The sequence below is a fragment of the Helianthus annuus genome, chromosome 11, assembly GCF_002127325.2.
Source record: "Helianthus annuus cultivar XRQ/B chromosome 11, HanXRQr2.0-SUNRISE, whole genome shotgun sequence".
Lineage (NCBI taxonomy): Eukaryota > Viridiplantae > Streptophyta > Magnoliopsida > Asterales > Asteraceae > Helianthus > Helianthus annuus.
The window spans coordinates 170,074,287-170,095,694 of NC_035443.2; the positions used below are offsets into that span (position 1 = coordinate 170,074,287).

General features: G+C 39.0%; 2 protein-coding genes across 2 annotated transcripts; both read right to left on the minus strand.

Moving 5' to 3' along the window:
• Positions 1-10,648: 10,648 nt before the first annotated feature.
• On the minus strand, positions 10,649-14,534 carry LOC110930803 (PHD finger protein ING2). Its single transcript, XM_022174190.2, has 6 exons — positions 14,376-14,534; positions 14,208-14,279; positions 11,751-11,944; positions 11,500-11,563; positions 11,100-11,392; positions 10,649-10,916 (listed from the first exon to the last, which is right to left on the minus strand). Exons 1-6 carry the CDS (start codon positions 14,419-14,421, stop codon positions 10,812-10,814), a joined length of 774 nt encoding a protein of 257 aa, XP_022029882.1. The 5' UTR covers positions 14,422-14,534; the 3' UTR covers positions 10,649-10,811.
• Positions 14,535-16,391: 1,857 nt separating this feature from the next.
• LOC110930802 (glucan endo-1,3-beta-glucosidase 8) lies at positions 16,392-19,236 on the minus strand. Its single transcript, XM_022174189.2, has 2 exons — positions 18,726-19,236; positions 16,392-17,636 (listed from the first exon to the last, which is right to left on the minus strand). Exons 1-2 carry the CDS (start codon positions 19,058-19,060, stop codon positions 16,529-16,531), a joined length of 1,443 nt encoding a protein of 480 aa, XP_022029881.1. The 5' UTR covers positions 19,061-19,236; the 3' UTR covers positions 16,392-16,528.
• Between the last annotated feature and the right edge of the window lie 2,172 nt (positions 19,237-21,408).

Genomic DNA, 21,408 nt, shown 5'->3' on the forward strand with positions numbered 1-21,408 from the left:
GGATCCGACACTGAAGGACTTCAAGAAGTGGCTTATTTTCAAATTAAGAAATATTGTTTTTATTAAAAGCTACCTTTGTAAAACATGGAATTTATTCCATCTTTTTAAATAAAATCCGGTGTTTCTAAACTCTGATATTTTTCCTAACTCACGGTCCTGATGAAATTTCCGCTGCAATGTTTTTCAATATAATCACCGGTACCACTGGACTGCTCACGGCACCGATTCCGGCCAGGATGGGGTCGGGGGTCGTGACACCAGTCCATCCCAATTATCACATTGAAGCTTCCGTTAGGCTTGTTCTATCGAGAACCGGGTATCTAGGTTACTTACTACTAAAACAACTATATTTTCTGAAGCTAAAATTTGACAATACTGTCAAATAGAGCGTAACATTGACTATTATGAGACGTACCGATATCCACGCTTGGATTCTATCCCCGCTGTTGAGCTTTCATCCACGTGCCTGAGTGTTCTTAGGGCAATACTTCCTGAAATGCCCCACATCACCGCAATTAAAACATGCTTGGCCACAGCCTTGATCGTCACCATCCTTGCCTTGATAGTTGTTGTCGTTGTTATTTCCTCCGCGATTTCCGTTACCATCTTGACCTCTATTTCCATGTTCAGTACCTTGCCGATATGTTTCCTTGACATGTCCCACCTTGCCACAGTTACCACACTTTCCATATCTACACCGCCCGTTATGGTGACGTCGACAGTTGTCGCACTTTGGTAGGATACCCGTGTACTCTTTTCTCTTTTTGGCCTTGTCGTCGCTACTCGACTGGGTACCCTGTTTGAAATTCGCCAACTTCCTCTTGTTGTCCCCAGATGACTCTACATGAGTCTCCTTCTTCTCCTCAGAGGCTGAAAATTTGTTCATCCTGATTGCCTCTTCCGTCAGGGCTACACTTAGATTGATGGCCTCAGAGATTGTGGCAGGCTTTGATGCCGTTACCATGCTCATGATTTGGGGTGCCAATCCCCAAATGAAACGCTCAATCCTTTTAAACTCCGGATCTACCATGGAAGGAACGATACGCGATAGAACTTGGAACTTCTCCACATACTCAGCTATTTTTGGACCTTCCATCTTCAAGTTCCAGAACTCAGTTTCTACCTTCTGGCTTTCTGTTCTCGAACAGTACTTTTTATGCATTAGCTCTTTCAGCTCGTCCCATGATAGAGCATACGCAGCAGCCTCGCCCATTGTCTGAACCTGAAGTTTCCACCATGACAGAGCCCCATCTCGGAACAGCCCGGAAATGTACGTGACCTGATCTCTTGGGGCGCATTTGCTCGCACGCAAAACAGTGTCCGTCTTCTCAATCCAGCGTACGAAGGCTACGGCACCCCCAGTGCCGTCAAAATGTAAGGGCTGGCAGCCTAAGAACTGCTTGTAGGTGCAGCCGTTGGGTGGGTTATTTCCTGAGGTACCTCCGTTGCGCTCGGAGTGATGGGCCTCGTATTGTGCGATGACTACAGCAATGATTCCCTGAAGTTCCGCCTCATTGGTGGGTATGCGTACATCCCTCTTGGAGGCATCTTCTAAATGATGATCGTATGGGTCAGGTCATAGTAAGTAAAGTGTACGTAAGTATACAACAATATCAACACATAACCTCTCATGTTATAAATAAATCAATCACATAACATCTCATGTTATAAATCAATCACCCATATTGATAGCCTCTACAATGGTTGAGGGCTTCGAGGTAGTAACCATGCCCCTGATCTGGGGTGCAAGTCCCCAAATGAATTGTTCCATCCTTTTGAACTCCGGTTTGACTAAGTAGGGGACGAACCTAGACAAGTCGTGAGATTGCTGGATGCATTCAGGAATCTCTGGTCCGTCCATTTTCAAATTCCAGGACTCTCTCTCAAGCTTCTGAATTCCAGTCTTAGAACCATATTTCTTCTTAATCCTTTCCTTGAGCTCGTCCCAGCTCAGTGCATAGGCAGCATTTATACCAAGGGTCTGAATCTGAAGATCCTATCATGAGAGTGTGCCATCTAGAAATGACCCCGAGGTAAAGGTAACACTCTGTTGGGGTGAACAGTTAGTCATTCTTAGAATGGAGTCAATCTTTTCGGACCGACGAACAATTGCAATGGCGCTTACTGTTTCGTCGAAGTTCAAAGGCTTGCAGTTTCAGGAACTGCTTATAGGTGCGGTCAGTTTGGGGGGGGGGGGTTATTCCCCGTAGTGCCATCGCTGCGCTTAGTGCGGAGTGCTTCATGTCACGCATTTGCCTGTGAGATGCGTTTTTGCAGCTCGGCTTCTATCCTTGGCAACATACTGGCGTTTGTGTCATGCCTGGGTGGCATTCTCTTCTGCCGAAATGGCATGAAGTGGGTTAGACAACTTCCCAATTGTCTATGAGATACATAGCACCATAAGCCATCATGTACTCACCTAATTTTATACGTAAATATACTCAATGTATGGGTGGGGAAATAAATTACTGGGCCTTCACATAGGCTTGCCAATTTGGCTGGTTGCTTGAAATAGAATGAACTCGAGGCTTCATCGCCTTGGTCATTCGTGTTCGAGTTATTTCCTGCTACATTGATTTTCATTAGCTTGACCCGCAGAGTCCACCAGGATTTCTGTGCACTACAAGTCGTTATTACGTGGGCCCCCGTAATAATAAATTGTCTTGCACAGTTACCCCAAATTTCCTCTCGTCCAAGCAGATGATCAATCAAGGAGCAACAGCAGGTGGATTGGCATGAACAGGGTCATGCTCCAATGCGGTGTTAGGAGCAACGCCTGGCTTAGGGGCCACGGCTGGCTCCGGATCAACAAACTCCATCTCAAAATCAGCTTGATCAACCATCACAGAGGGTTACAGGATCCTCCAAGGGCTGGTCTAAGTGTATGAACTCAAGGTCATGGTCTAGATCAAAACCGGGTGGAAGAACAAGATCACCCTCAATACTGTGATCAAACTCAAAGCTGTGTGCGGGAACCGGTGCAGCTGATGATGCCGTATCAGGGTCGGCGTCATGTGAATGGTGTTGCACTCCCTGTATATGCGAAAATGCGGATGTCAGCAACTCAAATGAGTCTGGGACAGGGGAATGGGCATGAGTTTCCCCTGCAGGAGCGTCCGCAAGCAGTAGGCTAATACCAGCAGCAATAGGGCCTCGCCCTCGAATGGGTCCTCCTCTAGTAGATCGTTATCGTCGTCAGAGGCCACGTCGGGGGCATATCAACAATGGGATAAGCGGCAAGGGGGCACAGGAGCAGGGATCACCGCGAGTGGCAAATTCCCAACAAGATGGCCATCAGTAGGCTCTGCTACGACTTTAGGCAGCGCAAAGGGCTGAATGTCGTCATTGTCTGTGCCGGTAGTATCGGAAATGTGCACCTCGTGCTCCGATGAACTATGTCGTCTGATGCTATGGCCATGGGATTCGTAGTGTCCATCTTTCTTGTACATGATGAAAGCATGACGTTTGTAACAAAAACACATATACGTATAACAATCAATCACATCAACATATAAACATGTTAGTCAGCAATAAGTAATCAAATAATTCTCCTAGTCCCACTAGCCTCCCAGCCTCTCAGACTGCTCTTCCTAGTCCCACTAGCCAATTCTCCAAGTCCCACTAGCCTCCCAGCCTCTCAGACTGCTCTTCCTAGTCCCACTAGCCAATTCTCCTAGTCCCACTAGCCGATTCTCCTAGTCCCACTAGCCAACTACCTCGATCTCCCAGACCGAGCCTCGGCCTCCAAGACCGAGCCTCAGCCTTCAAGACTGAGCCTATAAATAATAATTAAAATGTGCTCAACATTTGTTTATAAAAAGGTTTTGGATCTGGACTTAAGTGGTATGCAGTAAAAATGTTTTCGTGAGAGCCCTAGTGATCATAGTCTAGACTCGAGAAGGAATCCTAGTTCGCTATGATCAGAGCTCTGATACCAAGCTGTCACACCCTGGCTTTGCGGAAGCGTGGTTAATTTGGTGTGACTTCTTAATACCATAGCTTAATCATAACAAAGCTATATGAATTAAAAACATGCAAGATCATCCATTAAGTTTTAAAACCAAATACAATACCATTGTCTTAACGGGAAAAGGCCCTAGCAACCATAACATTATTCAACAATACAAACAAAACATAAACATGGTTTAAGGATTGTGACTTGTCCAGGAAAGAGTCACATTCCCTAAACCCCGGATGACCTCGGAAACTAGTGCAGCGGGAAAACGTGCCATACCGTGCCAGATCTTTTAATTCCCTGAAATACATGTAAGTTGAAAAATCAACAATAATGTTGAGCGAGTTCATGTGTTTAGTATGTGCGCGCGAATAAACCTTTATAATCATTGTAAGTGTGAATATTTTGTAAACTCTGGTATGAAAGCAAATAAGGAAACATATCAGTTAATGTGTATCCACATGGTCCAACCTGCGGGCGCATGGGAGGGGATAGGACAAGGTCACCACATGGTCCAACCTGCGGGCGCATGGGTGGTGTTACGACAAAGTCACCACATGGTCCAACCTGCGGGCGCATGGGTGGTGTTAAGACGAGGTCACCGCATGGTCCAACCTTAGGGCTCATGGGTGGGGTTTGTTATGCTCAAATAGGCCTATCACTTGTATCCCTCGATCGTACTACGAGGACTAATGTTCTTAAGGTTTCACCTATCAAAATCACATAATCTAACAGTTCCTTCCTTGGCTGACTATACCATGTAAGAAATATTCGTAATCATAGTAACATGTATTTTACCCCCGCAGTTTAGAAAACTGAAAATAGTTAAGAGAAAAGGGGGACATGAACTCACAGTCGGTGCGTCTCTACCAAGTACTCCAAATCAGGCAGCTGTGCAACGACCTACATGTGCTAACTCTATTAGACGGACGGCCGTGCCTTAGCTTTATAGTTCAAGTTTTTGGGAAATAGTTAGACAACTATTTCGGGTTTACTTTTCGTATATACTTGGTAGTTAATCTCCTTCCCAAGGATGGGGGATTTAATACATGTGCGTTCGAATTATATCATTAAGTCTCACTTAATATGTATTTATTTTCAATTCCAAAATATAAATATTTTTCTCAAAAATATTATATTTTCATTTCACATAATTTTCCCCAAAAATAATACGTTGATAAAATACGCGTTCGTAAATATTTTCGTATAATGCGTAAGTTACGTTTTATCATTCGAGTGTTAATAAATATTACCAGTGTAACTTATATAGTTATCGTAGAGGCGTTCGTATTATTTTGGATTTGTTAACGTTCGTAAATATTATTTTTATTCTAAAAATAATATTTGTGTATTTTCACAAAATAATCATAAACAATGTTGTTAAAATATATATTTACCAAATATACATTTATCGCGTTTAGTTTTTGTGAAAATCACACCTCCGAATATTTAGTAAATAAAGTCATGGCGAAATTTATATTTTGAAAACATATCAAAAATAATTCTAACACTTGTAGTGTAAATAATTCTAAGTGTTAGGTTTTTAGAAAAATTTCGCCAGAGTTTCCTCTGTAACTGGAGGTGGCCACGCTTTCAAGCGTATCATTTTCTTTTACAAAATCAATTTCAACAACATCTTTATTCAATCAACAATTTCCGACACATTAAACTAGTCGACAAGTATGTAAATCGCATAATCGCATGAACTTGTAGTTTTTCCGAAAACTATAGTGTAAATCCCATTATATTTTGTGGATCTTTATATAAAGTAGATCGATCTCGTAAAAACCTTGTTTTTAAAGTTAATCCATCTTTACAACTTCTCGTCATCTTTTACAAAGTTTGTTATTTTGCCGAACCTTTCATTTCACAAGTGTCTACACACTTGTGGTTTATAAAAATCATACTTGTTAGTGTAAGATCCGTCTTTTAGAAAACATAATTTCTATGATATGTGGTTCTTTGAAAATACCACCCGCAGATACGTAGATCTGCTAGTTTTAAACACTATTTTACAAGTAAAAATACTTTTACACAAGTTCATGTTTCTCGTGTGGTAGAGTTTCACCTTTTAACCCTTGTACCATTCAAAACAAGCTTATGTCAAGATCCATGACCTTAACCAAACCGGGTTAAATGATGATCCGAGCTACCACAACGTAGATCGGGCCTAGATAACCACAAATTTCAATTACTACATCATTTACACAACTTATGATCTTTTAACCAACAATACTTGCATTTTTAGTAGACTTTTATGCTTCAAATTGTAAGTTTCCGCATTTTAACCGTTACATATCATATTAACCACTTTAGAATAGTTCGAGAGAGTGTTTTAAGCATTATACCTCTAGCTCGAGGCTAGGGAAGAATCTATGCGAAAAATGTGTGGATAAAAGCTAGATAGAGAGGTCCTTCGTCTTCCGTTTGCTCCGGGCTTCCTAATGCGTGACCCTTGACACTTGTATAACCTTGGAATGGAAGGATCAAGATCGAAAATGGATGGGGTGACCCAAGGGGGGTTCGGCCGAAGTATGTAGAGGGGAGAGAGAGTAGTTTGGGTGGTGAAATATGATGGATGATTATGTTGTGCAATGGTGGATACTTATAGGAAAAAGTTGGATTATAAACCAATAGTCCATGTGTCTACTAGATATGGAACAAAGTAAATAAAATAATTAAAAGGTTGTACCATGGTGGTCACAAAGTGAGCAAATCGGCCAGGGGGGGGGGGTACTAGTTCATTTCCAACTAGTTAGTTGATGTTTAGTTAGGTTAACTAAGTTAGATTTAGGGGTTAACTTGGTTAGTGGTGTGATGTGCTTTATAGCGGGTGTTAGGGTGTTCAGGGACCCTAACTGGCTCAGAAAAAGATCAATAATATTTATGGCAATATTTTCATGTTCCGGGTATAGTCCGGTTGTTCGGTTGGATAGTAATCCGTTAAAGCGCTTAACAAAGCTTTTATGTGTCGTTATTGCCCTTTTTAGTGACACAACTTATTCCCCAAAGTGTCAGGAATATTTTCCCCATGTTTTGGCACTTTATTAGTTAGCCAGAAGCTGAAATGTTAATTAAAGTGCTGTGTTTTGTGCTCAGTGTATGTTTTAGGCACATCCAGTCACTGTAACTTATTCCTAGAGACGCAGTTCTACAACCCTTGCATCCCTACACTCACTATGGGTGTAGTAAAATATTTCTGGCTCATACAGGCCTTAGAGGCAGTATCTGCCTGATGCTGCCTTTATCAGCATGTTCAATAGGTTATCCGTTCATGGTGCTACTGTGCTTTTGTGCATCACGTTTGTCACTAAGGTTCAGCATGTAAAATAATGTAGTGACGGTATGTAGAGTATGATGCAGATATGTTCAAGTAATAAAATCAAGTAGCAGTTCATCAGCAATTTCAGTTAAGCACAGTAATCAGGCAGTAATTAATAATTAATTAAATCGTACGGATACCTGGTTTAGTGAGGGTTGTCACACTTACCCCTGCCTCAAACAGTCAAACTGACGGCAGGGACTCAAAGTGTTATGAATTCATAAGGTTAGGGGCTCAAAAAACCAAAAAATGAATTTAGGGGTCAGGTTGATGTTTGGGACATACCACAGGGACGCAAATTGCATTTTTCTCTAAAATCATTTTATATTTTATTAATTTATTTTCAACAGGAAGTCCACAACCGAGTAGTTTGTCTTGGACGAGACTCCAACCCTTTACCTCTTATTTAAAAAGTCACGATGGTATTACTCACCAGCGGAGCTAGGCCATTAATTAACTGTGCAACAAAGTATAATTTTATGTAAAATTTAATCTATTTGAACACTAAGGGCATGTTTGGCTAAGCTTATTTAAGCTAAAAAGGACTTTTTGTGAAAAAGAACTTATTGACTTATGGCTTTTCGAAAAGAAGTTTTTAAAAAAGTGTTTTGATTAGCTTATAGGGTGGGAAAACCAATAAGTCAATAAGTTGTTTTTTTTTAAAAAATGTTTGGCTTAGATTATTGATGTAAAATAACTAAAAGGGCTCAAAAAGTTATAAGTTGCTCAAAAAGTCACACCATTATAACTTCTCAAAAATGACTTTTTCTTCTTTACAAAAAGTTATTTTGAAAAGTCGTTTTAGATTTGCCAAACACAAAATCTCCTTATTCGCTTTTTGAAAAAGCTAATAAGTCAATAAGTTGGTTCAAAAAGCTTAGCCAAACATGCCCTAAACCCTAACAAATCTACAAACAACAATACAACATAAACATTAACTACAAACAAAAAATCAATGGACAAGAAACACTCACCAAGCACGCAAGTCAACGACCGTCAACGACGCAGCATCAGGGACGAACAGACGATCGCAAATCTTGTGACATTCTATTTCTTACGTTGCCGCTATACACAAAATGAATGATATGTAATTTGTTATGGGGCTTGGGCTATGTTTAACTATTGGGACTCTTTCAATTATATTATACTTAATTTGGTCTTAATTATTAGGGGAATTGGCCTGTAATAATCCCAACTAGACGTCATTGGCCATTGCCAGTCCCACCTTTGAATATTCCCCATGCCAATCCCACCTTCACCTATTTTTCCTCCACCGGTCGTTAAGTTTTTTTACGAACTACAAACTGACGTATTATGGCATTTGATCAGAACGAGTATACGAGTCTATTGATATAAAACTTACCTCGAAACGGTGCTTCAAACGACTTGATTTTTGTTAATTGGAAGTTTAAACACCCCAATTGAAACACCGTTCTCATCGTTTGGAGCACAATTTCAAGGTAAGTTTTACATCATTCGACTCGTATCCTCGTCCTGATCAAAAGCCCTAAAACGTCAGCTTGTAATTCAGAAAAAAAAAACTTAACCCCGTTAAGTTTTTTAACCGAGGACCTGCGGAGGAAAAATAAGTGAAAGGTGGGACTGACATGGGGAATATTCAAAGGTGGGACTATAAATGGCCAATGACGTCTAGTTGAGATTATTACAGACCAATTCCCCTAATTATTATACAAATTTGGTGTTGTAAAAGGTTTGGACTTATAAATTTGTAGTTTTAATAAATTAAAGTATCATATTTTCTTTTAAAGGTATCTTTTGTACAAAACAAAAAAAAAAATACATTATGAAAGCAGGGTTGAGCCGTAGCTCGTGATACCCCTACCTATATTATACCTCCGCCCCTGGTGTTACTCCACCAGAAGACTCGATGATAATACATATTTAAAATGCTTCAGATTTTATCTATTTTTTTCTATATTATCTTCATATAAATACGTTTCTAAGATAACTGTTGCCACAACAATTAAATGGTTGGAATAAAGTGTGTATTATTGATATAAGAAAGCGCTTAACCTTATGAGATCCAAGTCTAAGTGATTGAGTAGAGAGGAGGGGTACAAGTTACAACTGGAAGAGTATAACCAAATTACAAACGAGAAGTAAGCTAAATTACAAAGGAGGAGCAAAGTAAGCTAAATTACAAAGGAGTAAAGTAGTGAATGATCTGCAAGCCTAAGGTTTAGGTCTTGCATCCGGAGTGAGTTTCAGTGTCTTTATGGCTTGGTATTTATAAGCGGTTAAAGGCATTCCCTCGTTCTTAAGCAGACCCGTGATCTTTTCGGGAGGGGAAGTGTGGTAGGGTCCTTTCCTTTGTTCCAGAGCTCCGTTCTTCTCTTCTATACCATTTCGAGTAATCCTTTGACCTTCTTGCGAAGTGTGATTATCTAGGATTGTCTCCTTGCGTCGAATTTATTGACTTTTTCTTTAACCTTTTGTCCCTGACCTTTGAGTCAAAGGCTTGCCTCGATCTTCGTGTCTTACTATTGTTGCGTTGTTCAAGAAGAGGAAGAGATATCTCCTCCTTATTCATTTCTTGAGATGCCTTATCTTGTTGGTTTTGTGCTTGTCCATCTGGTGAAAAGAGGATACCTCCTCCTTGTTTGATGCCGTTTTAACTAATTGTTCGTCTACTTCCATTATTATGGGAGGGGAAGTGGGTTTTGACCCACCCCGTCATCAATAACCAATATAGTTTTGTTGTTCTAGTCATCATTCTCCATATACAATAAACTCTAAAGTCTAAACTTGTAACATGTCTAAATTTAAGACAATACAACGATGCTGGTCCTCAAAGGGGCACCATAGTGGTTAACTCTCACAAATGATGAAAACGGTATTTCAATTCGGGCGTTTAAACTTCCAATTAACAAAAATCAAGTCGTTTGGAGCACCATTTCGAGGTAAGTTTTACATCAGTAGACTCGTATCCTTGTTCTGATCAAGAATCCTAATACGTCAGTTTGTAATTCGGAAAAAAAAAACTTAACTCCGTTAAGTTTTTTTAACCGACGACCGGTAGAGGAAAAGTAGGTGAAAGGTGGGACTGGCATGAGGAATATTCAAAGGTGAGACTGGCAATGGCCAATGACATCTAGTTGGGATTATTACAACCAATTCCCCCTTTTTAATTTGATCTAACTAAAAACTTTTAAATGAATCTGTGTGGATGTTTTGTATTGTTGTTCTTTAACATTTCATGACTACAGCCAAAAACTAGTTAAAAGTTTTGCTAACTGATTATTTTAGTGTCATGTATGGGTTTACAGAGAAATTGAAAGCTTTGACCATACATGTATTTTCACTGTAAAAAAAACAATCTAATTGAAATTTGACAATATGAAATGCAAAAGTTTTTAAAATATTACAAAACTTTGTAAAAAAATATATTTATATAGATCCCGAAATTTATTAAATTAAACTTTTACACCAAAATTTGTCTAAAATAAACTTTCAAGAATTCCATGAAGCACACGAAATCGAGGGGGTTATACAATAAATATACAAACTCAAATGTTAAAGTGGAAGTTGCCTGCAGGTTGGACAATACCATTTTCCCTTGAACCTCGTCTCCGGTGTCAGCCCGACACACGAGTAATGAAACCATTCCCCGCCTTGACACTGTCAAACACCAAATACACCATTTCCATTAAATCATTAGCGTAATAAACTCACAGGTCGACACAATCTGACCCCACCCGTTTCATACAAAAACGACCCATTTCAACAACCGATGAATTTGGTAAACAAAGTTTGACCAAATAAGAAGAAACAAAAAGAGAAGTTTGACCACAGCAAACTTACATTCTCATTGTCACATGCAATCATATCACCGTATGAAACCTGATGACAAACACAGTAGGTTGGTTCGTTTGGATCAATTGGTTGTTCGATCTCCAGAGGGGTCGCATAATCCCGTTTGAAACCGCCAGGTGGCGGCATGAGCTCAAAATCCCTATCCCGGTGATCCCACTCCCTATCCCTGTAATCAACTTTCTTAGAATAAGGTGTTATATACGGTAACTTCCGCTTCTCGTTTTTAGGAACTAAAGGTAACGGTGGAAGTATTGCAGGTTCATCAGCTGGTAATTTCCCCTCTGCAAATAATTGATTGTTTTTTTCCGATAAGTACACATATCTAGAAATTATGTGAACATAAAAACGTAACACGTTTCGTATTGGGTTGTTGCGTAAAAACGTAAACCTTGTTTCAAATCCTCAGCAAAGTTGTGCAGATCCTCGTCGAGACGTTTTAGATGACTGTCTATCTGGAAGTAAATTTGAATAAACATAAACAGTCAAATAAAGTCAACGTTTTGATTAGCGATAATCTGAGCGAACATAAACAGTGAAATAAAGTCAACACAAACAGTCAAGATATTTGGATCAAGACCGTAATCAGAGAGAACATAAACAGTCAAATAAAGTCAACATTTTGTGAAAAAAAGAACTTACAAGTTCATAAGCTTGGCGTGCAAGAAGGACCTTCTCAGTACACAGGTTTAACGCATTATCTTGATTTGCTTCGATCTCTCTCTTCGTCTTCTCAAAATCCATGTCAGCATCTTCATGATTGATTTTATAATTGAAGTTTTGTGAAGCCATATCTAAGCAGTTCTTTGTCTGCTGCCTTGTTTGATTTATCATTGCTGTAGCGCAAAAAGAATTTGATCAGTCCAATTAACAATCGCTAATCTTACTAAAAAGTCCGTTTAGTTCGTTATTTACAAACATCCCCCTATTCTATTAAACAATTACATATCAGGTCCCTATACTGTTAGGATTGTAACACAATGGTATTGAAAGTTTATGAAAGTTTGCGTGTTATGATTGTTAGTGACATGTCCGTCAGCTCCCGTGTCCATGATCGAGTTAGGATCAGTGTAATTGAGTTGCATAGTGTTGAAGGCTGCACTCAAGTCAGATGGGCTGAGAGCATCGAATCCAGGTTGTTGAGGTGGGCCTGAAGTTGGTGAAGTGAAATTTGGGCCGTATGTTTGTGGGCTCGGGTTGGGGTAACCAGGGTAACCAGCGAAGTGGGCCAGCAGGTGCAACTAAAACAGATGAAGAACGTTGTTGTCTAGCTTCCAAACGTATCACTTCGTCGTGTAACATGGATTGAACTTGATCCCAATCGGCCTTTGTGAGTGAATAAGTTGGGCCGTTGTGTCGAATTCAGCGGAGAGTCCACGTACGAGCTGGAGTACCAGCCGTGATTCACTGACCGGTTGATCCACATCAGCGAGTTGGTTGGCCAATTCTTTGAGCTGTTGGCAGTAGTCATCTATATTCTATAGAACTGCAAGAATCAAGAGTGAGGTTAACAAAACGGGTTTCGAGAGCTGTGGATTCGGTATCCAAAACCCGGGTAAGTAGATCGTCCCAAAATGTACTATAGATCCATTGAGAGACGAGCGCATCCAACTCCTTCCAAGCGTCAAAATTCGGATCCATAGAGGCCGGGGCTGCCGTATCGTCAAGGTGATCCATGATCTTGTATGCGATGGCATGAAGTTTAAACAATTTGACCCAGGAGGTATATATGACTTTAGTGTCGTCAAGAGTTCGGATTTTTGTCTGGATGTTGGTTACATAGTAGGCTGGGTGGTTGGATTGGTAGGCTTTGATGAAGGTCCGTCATCAGGTTTTGTCATGGTAGCGATCGGCTGAGAAGAGGAGGATAGGGATTATTATCGGCTGAGAAGAGAAGAAAAGAAGTGGTATTGAATTGTGTATCTCATTCATTAAACATTAATCCCTTTAAATAGGGAATAATACAAGCTAGCCCCACCACTGATTTAGGAATAGGAATCATAATACAATTATAATTACAATTAAATCAATACCACAATTAAATATGTATAAATATATTTTCTAAATATTATCGGCTAAGAAGTATGTCATCATACCAGGTGAACAGAATCCACATTCAGGTTGCATAATTGCATTGTGTCCAATATGAAACTAGAACAAATGCTAATATCACAGCTAAAGACACAGAAATTGCAGCACCACATCTATCAATCAATCTTCTTTTTCTTCTTTATATTTTTGCATAGTATTAAACTATTAATCGTTCAAACCAGTGTTCTGTCGGTTTCTAAAGTTCTCAAAAGGCTTTCAATCTATTATGGTAAGAACAAAAGCGTTTAAGCGTTTAGACAAAAATATCTACTCAAATTTCTCGATGCCCAATTCTCATTAATTGTTGTGTTTAGGCCTGTAACCGAACCGAACATTCAGTGAACCGGGCGTGAACTGTTCGGCTGGAAGTTGATTTATTCAATAAATAAACGAACATGACCAAAAAAAATTGTTCATCGATTAACACGAACGAACACAAACGCATGTTGCGTTCATTTACGTTTGTGAACATCTATCTATGTTCGTTTATCACGTTCGCTTATGTTCATTCGTTTATGTCCGTCCGTTTATTTTCGTTTAAATACTAATACAAAAGTTCATTTATATTTGTTCATCTGTGTTCATTGAGAATATAAACAAACGAACATAAACGAACACGAACTTGTTCATATTCTTAACAAACAAACATGAACTAGAAAAAACGTTCATAACTGTTCATGTCCGTGTTCATTCAAAATCAGATAAACGAGAACAAAGTCAAATAAACGATCACGAACATGCCCTTGTTCGTGTTCGTTCGGTTTGTTCACAAACCTAGTTGTGTTTAACTGTTTAAGTACACCAAATTAACCAACCAACCAACACTTCATTATCCACAAACACCCCCTATTCTACTCAACAATTACATTTCAGGTCCCTACACTATTACAATTGTAACACAATCCTTTCAAATCACACAAACACATGTATATGTATATAAAGACACAATTAACATCAATACATTATATCTATATGTATCAGTATGAAAGAAAACAGACAAACACATACATTGAGATCGATCATCGAGTTCTCGTATGGTGTTGAGAAGCCTCTGCAACTCTGCTGGTAATGTGTTTGCATCTAATAACCAAATTCAACACAGAAAACCAACGAAATCAGAACAAAATTAATAATAATTTCAGATTCAAACAATATGTCAAATGATAGATAGCTTACACTCCAAGTAATCGTCAACGAAAACTCCGGTTCTCGCGATCGCCATAGTTCTAAGATCTTTTCGCGCGAAATTTTGATCTAGGGTTTACAGAGTTTGAAATGATGAGTGATTTGGGGAAAACGAATGAAACGTTGTCGTTTAAGTGGATAATTGATTAGTTTCTGTGAACTATCTACAACTGATTTTAACTTTATGTAATGTTGGGCCTAAGCCCAAAAGAGTATTTATAAAGGGTAAATTACATTTTTAATTCCTGTGTTTTAGTGGTTTTAACTAGTTGAGTATAAAATCAAAAAGTTTAACAACCTGAGTCCCTATAAGCGTTTTCTTTAACCATTTGAGTCCTTTTGAGTCTAAATTTTAACCTTCTGAGTCCAATTTTTTGGACTCAAATCGTTATAAAATGAACAAAATTGAACTCAAAACGTTATAAAATAAATGGCTAGGGACTCAGGACCTTAAACTTTTTGATTTTGGACTCAAGTGGTTAAAAACACTAAAACACAGGGACTCAAAAAGTAATTTACTCATTTATAAATTTAAAATGATTCATTGAGGAACTGACCCTCTGTGGCTTTGTTAAATGATTTAAGCATGCTTAGATTGTTTTTTCGTAGTTTCATAAAAATAAGATATTTCGACTAGCAATCGATTTTTGGTAAAGTTTATGGTCCCATATATAAGAAGCCGGGATGTTTTTCCTTTTTGGGGTTTGACTATGTTCGATTTGCATTCAATTTTTTTCTGATCAAATCTCTTTGGCTCTTAATCTGCCGAATATTTTGTTGAAATTGTGTGATTTTTCTATTATAGAAATTATATACAAAATATTGTGTGTTATCATACTCTAGTAAAAAAAATTGTTTTTTTATGAATGACCCTGATTTTATAATCTGCTTTAGGCGCAAAAAAGGTTGAGTGAGTCATGATCATGGCATCCACTCTCCACCGCTCAACATGCATCAAATGGGTAGCAAGCTATAGGCTATGTTTAGGGATTCTTTAAGTTCCAAGTGTTCAAACAACCTTAATTCCAGCATCATCATTTTCATATTGAGTTCATATGATAAATCATATCCTAATATTGCTAATTTGAGAGCTATGGATTAAGAAATATACCACACTTACATGTTGATTAAGTTAAATGTAGAAAAATTGGCATAGTTATGTAATTGAATAAAACCATATTAGGGCAGACAATATCAAATAAACACTTGCAAAATTAGGACTAAAAATCTTTTGTGTGATTTGTCTTTGCTCATCAAGTCTCTATGTACATATCGTCTTCACATTCGTAAAGTACACACCATTGTTTCGTGTAACTGTTGCAGGAGGTGAAGAAGACGGCAATAATATCACGATACCATCTGTGATGGCATCACCACCTTAAAAAAAGGCGGCACTCACAAGAAAGCCATCATCCTCCGTGGTGGTGCCATTGCATCGTTAAGTAGGTACTCAATAACCTTTTTCTTTTTCTACATTTTTATTTAAAAAAAAAAACCCATTAAGCACCAAAGGGCATATGGTCTTCCGGTATCAAGCCGTTAAAAAAAGTTGCAACCACTAAGCTAATAAGACCGTGTGGTGACTTAAGAGTGACGAAACTAACAGTTTTTCATCGGAGTCAGTATAGAGTTTCATCTTCTCGGCGTCTAGACTTTTATGCTCCCATAAAAACCCTTAAAATATGGGACAAAGTATCAGATTGACTTACCAAGCTTTGTGATATTACCTTTGTCACCAAATACCCTTACAATGTGGGGACAAAGATCCAAAAATAATGCCCTAAATACTCCCATAAAAACCTTTTACATGTCACAAAACCAAAAATATTGCCCTAATACTCCCATAAAAAAACCCCTTTTAATGTCACAAAACCAAAAATAATGCTCTAAATAACCAAAAATAATGGTCTAAATACTCCCAAAAAAAACGCTTTTTATGTCACAAAACCGAAAATAATGCCCTAATACTACCATAAAAAAACCCTTTTTATGTCACGAAACCAAAAATAATGCCCTAAATCGTCAATTTAACAACAATGAAACCGTCATTCGTTATAACAACAGTTTTATGTCACAAAATCGTCGATCCGTAAACCGACAATGAAATTGAGAAATAATTTATGTATCCACACGAAAAATAAATTCTATAACAAGAAAACCACAACAATCATCGCGTATACGAAAAGGTAAACCGATGCACGCGAAGCCGACGACGAGTATGTCCCGACTATCTGGATATTAAAACTGCAAGTCGGGGTCGAGATATTATCCGTCGTGATCCTAGCCAAACCTTGAAACATACACGCCGCTTCGTTTTGATTTTGCGCCTGAAAATACGCATTAAACGCGTACGAAGCATTCGCATTTGCATCCAACCCGTTACACGAAGAACCATACCCGAGCGGTGTACAATCAGCAAAAGTACAAGCGTAGTTAATGTTTTCCCCAAGTTTGCTCAAATCTTTTGCATCCGGGTTAAACTCGCACCACTGTTTCTCTAAATAACGCACGTTCTGGGCCGGTACCAAAAGAGAGTTTTGCCCCCGACCCGAAATATCCATCCCAAACTTGGGCTGCCCGTCGTATCTAAAAATACCCCAATGCCGTTCGAAGCTGCCCGGGGCGATGCTTTTTGCATCCTCATCAATGAGCCCGAAAAGGTAAACTTCTATTGCCCCGGGCCGAAGCGGGGTCCCTTTGTTGGCGGCGAGGCGGGGTAAAAGCCCGTTATAGAACCGATACGCCATATTAATATTGGCGTTTTTATCACCGTCAGTCGGCCACCCGACCTCCCCGACAATAATCGGCATGTCAGCGTGACCTGCCGCCTTTAACGCCGACACTAACGTGTCGTAATTGGCGTCGAACACGTTGGTGTATTGTATCCCGTTATCGACCACGGGTTGTGGTGCACCGTCAAAGAAGGCGAAATCGACCGGGAAGTGTTCGTTTCCGTAAAGACTTAAGAAGGGGTATATGTTAACGGTGAAGGGTGCGTTATTTTTGGCTAGGAACTGGACCATCTCGACCATTTGGTCGTTTATGTCGGGCCGGAAGCGGCCCGCGGATGGGACCGGGTTGTCGTCTGGGGAACCGTAAACATCCGCGTTTGAGGGTACTGTTGCTTTGATCTTGTCGCCATACCCGGCCTCATTAATGGCATTTTGGATATTTTGGAGTGCTGGGAAGGTTGTTTTGGAAAATGACCCATTATATGTTTTAAGAAATGGCTCATTGCCAACAGCAACATATCTGTTACAAACACAAAATTAAAAAAGAATTAAAACACATGAGTAATATACATATACAACCCTATATGTCACTATAATACAACTCATGACAACTTCTTTACATTTAAGTTTTTATAATTGAAGAGTCCACTAAAGATATCATTTTTAAAAACTGGATAACGTCATTAATTAATAAAAAACTAGAATTTAGGTCCCGCGCTTTATGGCGGGACTGTTGAACCGAACAAAAAGTAGACGTATAATGGTCGGCTTGGCCAGTTTAAAATACGTACAGTCCAGTTTACGGTTGGGTTCACAGTTTGACGGTATACTATATAAAACTCGAACACCTAGTTACGAGTTGTGCCCAAAATTTTCGTCAAAACCGGTCAACCCGCTTAATCCGACCAGGTAGGTTAAGTGTCCTTTTCATTCACCGAAAAAACACGGTCACAACATCAACACGTGACAAATCAATAAGTACAACTAGCTAAACCACAAATCCTTTCTCTTAGGTCCCTATCACTTTTCCAAAAATCGAATTACTAAACTGACAAAATGGTCCCTACGGTTTTGTCACTTTATTCAATTTTGTTGGTTTTTTCATCTAAAATCAAAATCTTATCAGATTTTTCAATTAACATCAAGTTTTTTTTTGTCTTAATCCTCCTTTTCAATTAAGGGCAAAATAGACTTTTAATGTTTTATTATAACAAATTAAAAAAAAATTTAACAATTTTGCCCTCGTTAAAAAGGAGAAAAAAACACAAAAAAAATGAATGTTAACTGAAAAATCTGACCAGATTTTGATTTTAGATGAAAATGAAAACAAAACTGAAACCACATTAACCACAGATTTAAAAATTTTGAATTTTAGATTAAAGTGAAAAAAATGACCGATCCTCAAACCATTTTAGCAGTTTACTCTAACAAAACACAATAAAACGTACAACTTCTAATGCGCTAGGTACAACCCACCACACCTTCATTAGTCAAAACTTCCTTTCAGCCCTACAAAAACAAAGTACCATCTTCTATCCACAGTACAACTCCTAATGCACAACGTACAACATCTAATGCACAAAAACTCAAATCACACAAAAAAACTTACTTGATATCAACACCGCCGTTAAAATTATACCGAGTAATATTCCGTTGAACAAACTTCTTAGCTCGGCTATAATCATTCATATCCAGTAGCATATCATTCGGTATAGCAATCATAACTTCAATCCCGGAGCCGGCTAGCGCGCTCATAGTCGACGGCTCGGCTTCAAACAGCTTCACTTTATTTATCCCGTTATCTTTCATCATCTGCACCACCGTTTTCGGATCCATCTTATGAGTCGCCATAGTTCCCCAGTTTACCCCCAGCCCCTGCACTTCTAAACTCATCCAAAACAGGCCCATCAAGTATACCCAAATTACACTTTTCACCCCTGACATTTTTTTTGTTAATTTCACGGCGACTGAGAAAACTGAAAACTGCCGGAAATTAATATTGATTGAATACAAATCAGATCTAAATTGGGGTTTCTTTAATACAGACAGATGGATGTTTTTTTTTTTTTTTGTGTGTGTGTGTGTGTGGTGGGGGGTTGAGGAAGAAGTAGGGGAAAGTAAATAGGCAATGAATGGTTTTTATTGTAGAGATGAGAATTTGAAATTGAAGTTGAAGAAAGGAACGTTAGTGGATTTTGTTTTTATTATGGAGCTAAAAAAGAAAAATAATTGAAAATGGGGAAGGTGTTTTGGGTGTATTTAATTGGTTTAATTAAAGTAATTAAGAGGGGGTGTTTTGGGTTTGAAATTTATATTATTCTTTTTTTTTGTTTGTTATTTATGTCGACATATTTATATTTTTTTTGAAAAAGGGCGGAATTTTTATAAAACTCAAGCAAGATGCTCAAGAAACAGTACAAAATAAAAAGAAACGAAACGAAACAACATTAATAGAAATAATTACAAAACCAACAAAGACTAGAGAGTGAAGCCTTTCCATTTCTCCCATGTAATCTCCTGAAGTCCCGCTCGGTTTTTGATCCACATATACGAGTTTGCCTTTATGTTTCCGATCAATTTTGTGATGTTAGGAGCTTTATTCTTGAAGATGTATTCGTTTCTCATTATCCACAGATTCCAGCATGTAGCCGCCACAACCACATAAATCGCCCTTTTGATTTTCTTATGCCAACTATGAGAGTTAACAGTTTCCAACAGTTGGACCACACTTAGAATGTACCCCGAAGTAGGTAAGTTCACCCATTGAAAGATTATAGACCATACAAGTTGAGCCGTTTCACAAGTTATGAGGAGATGGTTGACCGATTCCACCGCGTTGTTACAGAGAACACATTGTAAGGAAGCTAAGTTAATTCTTCGGATTTGAAGTGCTTCTTTTGTAGCAATCCGATCGAGGACTACCCGCCAAAGAAAACAGTTGACTTTTTTTGGAATCCAGTGAAGCCATTTGAGAACCTTCGTTTCGTTTAGAACATTAATATGATCTAGCTCACCCCTTATCGTCTTTACCATGAAATCTGCAGTATCCGAGCCTGTTTTCCAAAGCCAGACATCCGTCGCTTCCTGAATTTTTACTTCTTTTATCACTGAGATACAATCGGTCCATTCACATAACATATCTTCATTCGTTAGTTCATTGTTGCTGCCCCAGAACCACTCAATGCCGTGTTGACCCACTTTGTACCGATCCGAGACTTTGCACCCTTTCTCACTTTCCATAGCATAAATATTGGGGAATCTTTCACGAAGTGTTCTGTCTCCCACCCATTTGTCTTGCCAAAATAGGATCTTGTCGCCATTACCCACCTTCGGAGTTAGCCTATCTTGTACCTTGAATGGTTGGTTATGAGTTAACCGACCCATATTGACAATTGACTTCCATACCCCACCAATTGAACTTTTTAACGGAATAAAATTTTGACATCTAGGTCCACCGTGAATGGCACTGATAACTCTTGCCCAAAGCGAGTCGTTCTCATTTTTGAATCGCACACACCATTTGGTCATGAGAGCTTTGTTAGTAGATGCAAGACTTCCTATCCCCAAACCCCCATCCTTCTTTGGAGCTACTACTTTAAACCACGGGACCCAACTTATTTTGTTTTTTTCAAGACACCCGCCCCACAAAAACTTACGACGGATTTTTTCCAGTTGTTTTATAACCTGAATCGGAGCATTAAAAAGTGAAAGGTAATAGGTTGGGAGATTACCTAAGACCGCTTCAATGAGTGTCACCCTACCACCAAAAGATAACGTACGAGCTTTCCATAATGTGAGTTTCTCCTCAAACCTTTGAATTACCGGTTTCCAACTCTTAACCAAGCCCATGTTAGCACCAACCGGAAGCCCTAGATAGGTGAAAGGAAAAGCTCCCGTTTTACATTGAAGTATCGTAGCTTTTGATTCCACAATATCGGGGGGAACCCCCACTCCAAAAAGCTGGCTCTTGTTGAAATTGACTTTGAGACCAGAAGACAAGTGAAAACATCTGAGTAGTCTAGCTAGATTTAGGAGATTTGAGTCCGACCATTCACCTACAAATAGGACGTCATCCGCGTAGAGTAAGTGGGAAACGGTAGGCCCATTACCCGGCGTTGCACAGCCTTTGAATATTCCTTGAGCGTTTGCCTTTATCGTAGCTACGTGGAGTGCTTCCATTGCAAGGATGAACAATAGTGGTGATAACGGATCACCTTGCCGGACGCCTCGTTCAATGTTGAATTCGAGTGATGGTGAGCCATTTACTAGAACAGAAGATCTAGATTTTGATT

Bases quoted from the DNA above. Each gene is read 5' to 3' on its own strand.
- LOC110930803 (XM_022174190.2), bottom strand. From the start codon at position 14,421: ATGGCGATCGCGAGAACCGGAGTTTTCGTTGACGATTACTTGGAGT. The intron at 14,280-14,375 runs GTAAGCTATCTA...TTTGGTTATTAG, and splicing joins CGTTGACGATTACTTGGAGT to ATGCAAACACATTACCAGCA. The intron at 11,393-11,499 runs GTTTACGTTTTT...AATTATTTGCAG, and splicing joins TGCTGAGGATTTGAAACAAG to AGGGGAAATTACCAGCTGAT.
- LOC110930802 (XM_022174189.2), bottom strand. From the start codon at position 19,060: ATGTCAGGGGTGAAAAGTGTAATTTGGGTATACTTGATGGGCCTGTTT. The intron at 17,637-18,725 runs GTAAGTTTTTTT...TGTTTGTAACAG, and splicing joins AACGGCGGTGTTGATATCAA to ATATGTTGCTGTTGGCAATG.